Source organism: Nicotiana attenuata, chromosome 5 (genome assembly GCF_001879085.1).
Source record: "Nicotiana attenuata strain UT chromosome 5, NIATTr2, whole genome shotgun sequence".
In the NCBI taxonomy this organism is placed as follows: Eukaryota; Viridiplantae; Streptophyta; class Magnoliopsida; order Solanales; family Solanaceae; genus Nicotiana; species Nicotiana attenuata.
Window position 1 is genome coordinate 45167057 of NC_031993.1, and position 10784 is coordinate 45177840.

The 10784-nt window shown below is 37.6% G+C and overlaps 1 protein-coding gene across 1 annotated transcript; it reads right to left on the reverse strand.

Moving 5' to 3' along the window:
• Positions 4198–5894, reverse strand: LOC109226173. The gene is made up of 2 exons (XM_019390968.1): positions 5285–5894; positions 4198–4205 (listed from the first exon to the last, which is right to left on the reverse strand). Exons 1-2 carry the CDS (start codon positions 5892–5894, stop codon positions 4198–4200), a joined length of 618 nt encoding a protein of 205 aa, XP_019246513.1.

Genomic DNA, 10784 nt, shown 5'->3' on the forward strand with positions numbered 1-10784 from the left:
GAGCTCTCCATTCCTTGGGGTCCGAGGGCAATTTTTCGATCTTCAAGTAATCTATGTACTTGTTCCTCCAATCCCAAGTTAAACTTGTTGAGTTTACTTCGGCGTGACCTTCTTCTATCACTGATTTCATGAGTTGTACCACTGTTCCCGAGCTCAACTCATTAGCATCAACCGACGACCCTAAACTGACCGGAGCATCGGCCTCACTATTATGATCTCGGGGCACATGCTGCAGGGTCTATTTCCTGAATTGATGCAGTGTTACTTGTAATTTGTCCAAGTACCTCAGCATTTGTTCCCTTTTTACTTCGAACGTTCCATTGACTTGATTTACTACGATGAGGGAGTCAAGGCTTTTAGGTAATTCGAGACCTGCAATCATGTCCTCGTACTCGGCCTCATTGTTAGTCAATTTCATAGTTCTAATAGATCGCCTATTTACACGCCATACCGGGTCTGGACCCCTTTGAGTTTGAGGCTCAGTTCGTAAAAAAGGTCCAGATTCCGAGGGAGTTCTCGTGGTTAACAATAATTCCCTTTCGACTTCAGGTATTAAGGTCGGCATAAAGTCGGCCATGAAGTCTGCCAAATTTTGGGATTTGATAGCGGTTCGGGATCGATAATCGATATAGTACCCGCTGATTTTGACGGCCCATTTGGCCAAACGGCCCGAGAGCTTGGGTTTGTGCATGATGTTCCTTAGTGGTTAGGATGTTACGACACATATGGGGTGACATTAAAAGTACGATTTTAATTTTCTAGAGGCACTTAGCAAAGCGAGCGCCAAGTTTTCCAGGTGAGGATACCTTGCTTCGACCTCGCCTAGAGTCCCACTGACATAGGAAATAGGAAATTGCGTACCTTCTTCTTCTCGGATCAAGACTCCACTTACCACCACTTCGGAAACCGCCAAGTAAAGGTACAGTTGTTCATCCACCTTCGGGGTGCAGAGAAAGGGCGGACTCGAAAGGTACCGCTTGAGTTCTTCCTAAGCTCGTTGACATTTCTGAGTCAGGAGAAGTTATTCTTTTTCTTCAATAGCGAGAAAAATCGATGGCTTTTATCCGAGGACCTCGATATGAACCGACCCAGGGTGGATATGCACCTGGTCAGCCTCTGAACAGCCTTAACGTTGTCCATCACGGCGACGTCTTCTATGGCTTTGATTTTATCAGGATTGATCTCGATTCTCGATTAGATACCATGAACCTAAGGAATTTTCCTCATCCGACCCTAAATACGCACTCCTCTGAGTTCAACTTCATATTATAGTTCTTCAAAATGTCGAAAGTCTCCTGCAAATATTTCAAATTGTCCTCTGCTCGCAGGGACTTGACTAACATATCGTCAATATAAACTACCATTGATTTTCCTATTTGTTCTTCGAACATTCGATTTACTAGGCGTTGATAGGTGGCACCGACATTCTTTAATCCGAATGGCATTACATTATAACAATATGTGCCAAATTTAGTGATAAAAGAAGTCTTTTCCTGATCTACTAGGTCCATACGAATTTGGTTGTACCTTGAATAGGCATCGAGAAAGCTGAGTATCTCGTGCTCGGCCATCGCGTCGCTCATGCGATCGATGTTAGGCAAAGTAAAAGAGTCCTTAGGGCATGCCGTGTTCAAGTCTTTGTAGTCTACAAACATTCTTAGGTCATTTCCTTTTTTGGGCACTACCACTACGTTAGCTAGCCAGTTCGGGTATTTAACTTCCCGAATGGACCCTATTTTAAGGAGTTTAGATACTTCGTCCTTGATGAATGCATGCTTAACAACTTACGCTAGCTTTAAGAAAAAAATGAGTTTATTTCCAGAGCTGGGAGGGGGGGGGGGGGGGGCTAACCCTGTGCTCAGGTATAGCTTTCGATCCGGTAGGTGCTCGATCAATGTGACTTGCTCCAACTCTTCGATCGTCGATTTGGTGGCGTCGGTATCATCAGGAGCTATGAATGTTCTTGAAACTCTGTAATCATCTTTCTCGTCGGCTCCTCGTTCCTCCGATCTAACCGGGACCACATCGGTGATTGACATTTAATCTTGACTTTTCTGGTCAGCTTTGTGCTGTTTTACGTCGAGACGGTGGGTACCGGGAGTACTTTATCGACTGCGAACATCTCCTTCGCAACTAGTTGTTCTCCGTATACTATCTTGATCCCTCCCAGTGTAGGGAACTTTAATGCCTGGGGCAAGGTCGAAGGTATTGCCCTCATGTTGTGAACCCATGGTCTTCCGAATAGAGCGTTATATCTCATATCTCCTTCAATTACATAGAACTTTATTTCCTGGATGGCCCCGACGGTGTTTGCTAGTAGGGTTATCTCCACTTTAGTGGTTTCGCATGTCATGTTAAATCCGTTCAGCACCTAGACTGCTGGCACTATTTGTTCTTGTAACCCCAACTTCTTTACGACCCTCGATCTGATGATGTTGGCTGAGCTACCTGGATCAATCAACACACGCTTAACTTGAGATTTATTGATAAGTACAGATATTACCAGTGCATCATTATGAGGTTGTACGATGCCTTTGGCATCCTCGTCGTTGAATGAAATGGTTCCCTCTAGGATATAATCTCGGGTGCATTTCTCCCTCGTGATAGATACTTTAGTGCATAGGGATATCGACCCCTCCAGTGATCATGTTGAAGATGTGTTGAGGTTCCTTGTGCTCGGTATTTTTATTGGTGTCCCTGTTTCTGAAGTGGTTTTTGACTCGATCACTTAGGAATTTTCGTAGGTGTCTGTTACTAAACATCCGGGCAACTTCTTCTCTTGATTGTCGGCAATCTTCGATCCTATGGACATGAGTGCCGTGATACTTGCACATCAAGTTAGGGTCTCTCTGGATAGGGTCGGGCTGCAATGGTCGAGGCTGCAATGGTCGAAATATTTAAAAATTGTTTACTCAAAATATAATGAAAGAAAATTTGGGTTGGCTCCTCAAATAATAATAGATTTATTCTTTTTGGACCGAAATTTTTTTTCCTAACATATGCACATAAATACAAAATTAGTAAAATCTCTAGTTTCGGTGTGGAAGGAGTTGAAGAGCATACGTTAAGTTAACGAATTATAGTAGAAAAGTATATTTTTAACACCACAAATAAAACGTTTGTTAACGACAAACGTACTAAACAAATAATAATCCAATTGATGCTTTTCAGGGACTGAAGGGACACCAGAGGTGGTCCCTGGATAATTTTTTTAAGCTTGTGGCCTGCACGAGCTCAATGCACACGACCGTAAAAACATGGAAAAGGACATTTACCCATTCAAATAACATTTGAAAATGAAAAAAGCATTATATGACCACTGAAATCTATATTATATTAAAAGGAGAGTAGTGAAGCATGTGGTTAAGTCAAGTGGCAAGCTAAAAAGAAGTCACTTGGCAATTTTAAGACAACATTAAAAATTTGAATTATTTGAATTATAATTAATGTAAGTAGTTTAATAAATCTTATACTCAATCTAAATAAATCTTAGACAAATCTAATCTATATATACATTTAAATTTTTATTTATATGTATATTTGTAGCTATATCTCTATTTATATCTATATATTGATCCAACCATAGATTTTATTCTATGTTAGCTAGAAACATGGAGATAAAAATTAATTAAAAACTATAATAAAAAAAATATAAAAATACGCAAATTGAGATAACCTATGACTATTTATAATTTGGAGTAAGTTAAATATAAAATAAAACTAAAATTTACTTAAGATGTTAAAGATTTATTGAGTTTAAAATTAGAGAAATTCAAGCAGAAAAATACATCTATATTATATTAAAAGGAGAGTAGTGAAGCATGTTGTTAAGCCAAGTGGCAAGCTAAAATGAAGTCACTTGGCATTTTTAAGACAACATTAAAAGTATGAATTATAAATGGAATCATATTTAATAGAAGTAGTTTAAGTGAATCTTATACATAATCTAAATAGATCTTAGAAAAATCTAATTTATATATCTATATTTATATTTATATTTATATTTGTATCTATATCTATATCTATATTTATATCTATATTCATCCAATCATAGATTTTCTTCTATATTAGCTAGAAATATGGAGACAAAAATTAATTAAAAATTATATCTATATTATATTAAAAGGAGAGTAGTGAATCATGTGATTAACCAAGTGGCAAGCTAAAATAAAGCCACTTGGCAATTTTAATACAACATTAAAAATCTGAATTACAAATGAAAACATAATTAATGCAAATAGTTGAATGAAATAGATCTTAGATAAATCTAATCTATGTATTTATATCTATATCTATATCTAAAGATATGGTAGCTTTTTGTTTCTATAAATATAGTAGTTTATGTCTATACAAAACCGCCAAATATTTTTTTAATAAAGAGAATAATTTGATTGCGAATTTATAGATAAAAGTATTTGAGTTGAGATAAAAGAAAAGTTCATTTGCTGATGGAAAATAATAAAAAATAGCAAGTATTTAATATAACAGTAAATTTAAGACAAAATAGTAAAATTATTTATTTTTTTATATTTGAAAAAAATCAAAATTACAATTTGATTTAAGTTTGATAGTATTTCGAATTTATCTATACAACTTCACAATAGGCCACATGGGAATTTAGGACAAAGTTAGTTAGGTTAGGTAATAATTAGTTTTTTTATTTAAATTTTTAAAAATTTAAATTATGCATTTTTTATTGTTATTAATTAGTTACTTTCTTTGAGTTTTAAAAATTTAGATTTTTAGAAATTTATTTTAAAATTAATTAAANTCTAATAGAGTTGTACTGTCATATATAGCATGATGGAGTGCCTTTACGTGATTTCTTGCCTCTCAGTTATTATTTACTCTTATTACTCACTGAGTTGGAAGTACTCACTTTACTCCCTGCACCTTGCGTGCAGTTGCAGGTATTGTTCACCCGGTAGCGGGTTATTTAGCTGATTGAAGGTATGGCTATTGTAGCTGAGTAAGGTGACCGCCAGCGTTCGCGACACCGGATGTTGTCTTTTGATTTTCCAGAATTTTTCCTTATATATTATTATTGGCCCTGTAGTTGTGTTCAGGTTTCTTTAGATGCTCGTGACTTGTGACACCCCGGCCGGGTTGAGTTGGGTTGTAAATACCAGTTATTATGTCGTCAAGTTGTATATATCTATTCATTTATGTTTAATAATTGATAAAGGAACGAATTGGGTTAGTTGGCTGGCCTTGTCTTCACGAGAGGCGCCATCACGACCGGGTATGGAAATTGGGTCGTGACATGTGTCCTTCTTACACTCACCATTCTGATGCCCAATATTCAAGCAGCTTTGGCAGTACAAGGGTCTCCACTCATACTTAATGTTCTGCAGTTTACATTTACCTCCTGGTAGTTCAATTGATACCTCTTCCGGAAGTTCAACTGAAACATCCATTTCAACTAGAATTCGTGCGTAGGACACTCTTTCTCCTTTGGTTGTAAGCTTATCCGTGCATATTGGCTTTCCCAAACAGCTTGCAATTCGACCCAAGCTTCTTGGTGCCCAGTATTCAACAGGTAGATTTGGAAAAGTAACCCATATTGGAATGACCTGGAGAGGTTCCTTACTCATCTGAAAATCTGGTTCCCAATGCTTGAGAACCATAGGCCTGTTGTTAAATGTGAAGGGTCCATTCTGCAGTAGGGTCTCTTTATCATTATCAGACATAAATCGGAAGATGAAATACCCATCATTGTGCAGAAATACCTGAGGAGTCACGACAAAGTTCCACACCCCATACACATACTTCAACATTTCCTTGAATGTAGGGTTTCCCCCAATTACATATCCAATTAGAGCCGACTTCCATTTCTGGCATTCCTCTTCAACTTCTGCTTGGACTAATTTTACTATTTTCCTCCCATCTCTCATTATTGGGGGGAAATAGTCTAATTTCATCCCTAATTGTTGAGATCTGTTTCCTTACACAACTTCAGCCGTCGTAGGTTTTCTCATTTCCTCTGTCGTGGAGAGAGTAAGTTTCCTTGTTGCTGCTGCTGAGGACGTGCCTTCATCTTGTTCTACAGGAGTGTTGATGTTCTCTGGTGGTCTTCCTTGCAAAATCGTTGGAGCACTTCCCATTCCCGATTGGAACTATCAAATATAAGAAAAGTATCATACTTCAGTTTGAATTTTTAATTGAATAGAAAATTGAAATTCTGTTTATTTTGAGTATAGGTAAAAAAATTATGTATAAAGAGGAAAATAGAGATAGTGCGAGGATACTTATATTTTTTAAATTTATTAAAAATAAATAAATTAAATTATTAAACAATAGTCAAAAATATTGTTGACCGTAAAATATAATACAAGTGTCAAAATCAAGGGGTTGGGTTATTACAGATATAGAAAAAAAAAACAAATTATCCACTATGAGATTTGAAAAATGATTTCATGTCCTGCTTCTTAATTAATGTCAAATAATTATTTATAATTTATATATGGAAGGTTTAATTTAAGGTTATTTGCACATAATTAAATAACCAAATCATAATTTGATATATTTTATGTCCGTGCATCGTGCGGGTAATAATACTAGTGAGATGTAAAAGATCACTTCAGACCCCACTCCAGCCCTTGTTTATTCGTTTTCTTCAATTGTGTGTTCAGCAGTCAATCAATTCATTTCCACCAAAAACTTCGACAAAAATAATTAGACTTAACAGATGGCTAACATTTATCTAACAATATGGCTAATGAAAGTGATGTGGGGCTATAATTCCATAATTTTGTATATTATGTGCTTTGTATTTTACATGTTTTAATGATAAATTATATTTTATTTGTGCGTAATGAAGTCTATCTGATGTGTAGGTGAATTGGAGATGAAAGTAGAGCAAAAGGGATACATAAACGTTGAAAGTGTGCTCGAGAACAGTGAAAAGGAGAGACATGGCGAGGCCAGGCAAAGGCCAGCTTAACCAGGCGTTAGCCTGGCGACGCCAGGCCTGCGGCGTGCACATTCCGAATTTTGAAGACTTGTTTCGTCTCCTGGTTTGACTAGGACTTGGCCTACACGTTTAGGCATTTTCCTACACATATAAATAGACCTAAAAACGTCACTTTTGAGATAAATTTAGTCCTAAGGAGGCTAAGGAGACCGGAGATTCGACCTAAGGAGGCAAGTACACACTAGGAGCAAGGCAGAGAATTCTTCTACGAGTTTTTCACTTCCTTCTTCCTATTTTCATTATTGGTTATGAATTCTAGTATTGTAGTTGTCCATACTATTATGAATAACTAATTTATTATCAAGGGTTTTGATGGAACCTATTGGAGAATGATTTTCCTGTTACGTTAATATAGATTTGCGGTAACTTTTTCTCTAATTGTTCAACTACGTTTATATTGTGGTTGGTTGAAGAGCTCTCAATCGACTGTGCATATTTAGTGTGTATTACTCGGGAGAGAGTGCATATCTAGGTAGTTGTTGAACAACATCACTCCTAACGTATATGGGGGATCAATACGGAGGGTTTAAAGGTGGGATTAAGGATAACGAGACCTTGGTGCGATCCGAATGAGCTGTACTTAATGCCAGCTAGCGTAATTCGGGAGAATATGTCTAGTAAATTGTGGTAACTACTCGGAAGAGAGTTACGACAGTCAGAGTGCTCATGATTGGTAGAGAAGACTTAGGCAAATTTATAGAAAAAGTAGCGAAAAGGATTCCGACAATAGGGGAAATCATAACTCTAGACCTCCTTAATCTTGTCTCCAATCCCTATCCTTATTAATTGATAGTTTTACTGCTTTCTAGTATTTGTTAGTTAATTAGATAAAAATAAATATTATAATCTTTATAATTAGGAAATTGTTTGGACTTGTGTTTCTTAGTGATAGTCAACAACTGTAGCTGAGCCTTAGTTCTCTATGTGATTTGACTCCGGACTTGTAAATCGGATTATATTTGCAACGACCGTTTTGTCCTTTTTATAAGGCATAGTTGAGCGTGATCAGAAAGTTATAAAAAAGCTCGTAAATGAAAGCAATAATGTGTATATATATATATATATATATATATATATATATATATATATATATACACACACACACANCGTTTGTCCCGTCCCGTTTCGTCCCGCTTCGTCCCGTCCCGTCCCGCGTCCCGTCCCGTCCCGCGTCCCGTCCCGTCTCGCTTCAAGTTAAATGGGATGGGCCAATGTTAAACGGGACACGGGATGGGACGGGACGGCCATTTCGTCCCGTTTGTCCCGTCCCGTTTCGTCCCGTCCCGTCCCGTCCCGCGTCCCGCCAGATTCTCTTCATAATCCAGAGCAACCAAATATTGATTCACCAGGGTAGCATTTAAATAGTGGCAACCCGGATAATCATAAGCAGACTGTAAGCATTTCACATAAGGTCGACTGTCCCTATACAAATATCTTTTGGACATCTTGTCTAAAATGGAAGCTCAGCACTATGCACACTTGTTGAGCACACACATCACGAATTCTACTTGTGTTTGACTGAGCATCGAATAAACATTATAGCCGAACAAGTGCATGTTGTATTGTTACTACAAGCATCGAAAAATAACATTCAAGACCCATCTTTTAGCAACCAAGTTAAAAATATGGCTTATCACATGCACGGTAACATGAAAAATTGTTGGATTAAATTGGACAAGAGTCCTAGATTTTAAGCTATTTGCCGCCGCCTCGGTGTGTTATAGCAGAAGCATTATCTAAGGTGAAGTTAGATGTGTATTAACGAGCTCCATAAAAATCAAGTATTTGTAGAACAGTAGTTGCAATATAGGCTCCAGTGTGTTCTTTGAGCTCGACATCAAAATTTTATCAACCCAATGCATCACTTTTTGCAAGTTTCCAGTGATAATGCAACCCAATGCACAGTGTACACAGTTAATCACATCACAACTATTAGGACTTGACAATTCCCTATATCGCATGATCGACTACAGGACACCATTTACAATTCCGATATGTGTAAAAAATACACAACGCAGTCTAGAGAAGAACTGAATATCAGCATCAGCAACTCTCTATGAAATTCAATAAACAGTACATTCCTAAAGTGGTCTTATAGGGAACATCTTGAGAAACAGGGAAATATAAGAGTTCTTGTATATATAATGCTACAAAACCACAGGGGTTGACGATCAAGTGTGAAATAACAGTCATAAGGATGAGCCACAGGCGACCCACCATTTTGTCTTTGCTAAGTTCCAACGCATGCACTTTCTTTGTTATAATTTGCGTAAACATCATGACCAGAGAGCAGGGTGCAAGAACCGTGTGTGTTGTCAATTGATTAGAACCAGACACACTGCAGGAGATCCCAGACTATGATGTGTAGACGTGCATGACTAATACAATTGGTTCTAGGCATCTATTTTAGCTTTGTTCCATAAATCTCTTGTGCAGCACTGTTCTCTATGAGTGTTCTAGTTCAAAAAACTGCCCCGGTCCACACTTTACTGAGTGGGCAAATGTTGTGCTGTCACATTTTTACAGGATTAGCCAACGAGATGTGGCACGTTCATCATGTTAAAAAAATTTCTCATACAGTGATTGGGAGTACTTCAGGACTTGACAACTGAACGGCTCTTGACCATGACAGGGGATACAGGCAGGTGGGTAGATGCTCAGACTGAGCCATGGATGCACTCTGCAGTTGGAGCTGGGTGTTGGCGGGCAGCTGAGGTGTTTCATCTAATTCTTCTGTGCCTCATTTTTCTTCATCCTCACAAAAATCTCATTGCCAAATTGTCTTTGTAAAGTGTTATGTCCACATTGTTCTCCGACATGAACCAGTGCATAAAATGCTGGCGGAGTTTGAGAAAAATGAAGTTTCATCAACATGAGTCATTTCATCAATATGCTTCTTCTAACTATAGGGGATCTAGGAGAAGGACTAGGTGTGACGAAAGTTAGAGACTAACTATTCTCACTTTCACCTTTTGACTTACGCTATGTTTTACCTACTTTTTTATACAATCAACCAAATACATTTTAGGTGCATCATTTTAAAGACGACAACGTCAAATTAAAGAAGTCTAACAGCAAGATATTATCTCAACCCTACACAAAATGAACATACGAAATATAACACGATAAAGTAATACAAAAAATTACAGCACTAAATATGATTACTGCAAAATTAGTCATCACTTATTCGAATTAGGAGATGGAACGAGTGCACCGCTGATACATATTGAAACTTGACAGAAATTGCCCGAAATCATTGATGCTCCCAAATGACTGACCGAATGATAATTTGACAGGCTTGAAAGGTTTTACTCGCGAAAATTTGGCCAATATACTTGAAAGTGGAAAACTTGCAACAGAATATCGCGTAGCGTCCCCCAGACACTTGCCAATCACCTTGCATTGATACTATTGCATACTTGAATAGTAACAAATTGAGAGATAATGCATAGATATAGATAGAATATGTAGATGTGAAGAAGATGCTTGAGCAGAGACATTCATGATTTGTAGTTGTGGAAAGAAATCATAGAAAAAATGGTGACAAAAAACCAAAAACCGAAAACAACAGATGCTGGTGGTAATAATAGTAAGAAGATAAGGAACTCGAAATTGTGTAATGTTAATAAACTTACGGAGGAGGTGTATATTAAAAGTTTCGGGGGCCGAAGGGGGGAGGGGTGTTTTGGGGGTCGTAGAGGGCTGTTTTGGACCGTCGGGCACACGGCTATTGTTTTTGCATTTAAGCGTTGCGTTGCCCAACGGATAGTTTAAAAAAAAAAAACAAAAACTGGCGGGTCGCGGTGATACA

Bases quoted from the DNA above. Each gene is read 5' to 3' on its own strand.
- LOC109226173 (XM_019390968.1), bottom strand. From the start codon at position 5,894: ATGAGAGATGGGAGGAAAATAGTAAAATTAGTCCAAGCAGAAGTTGAA.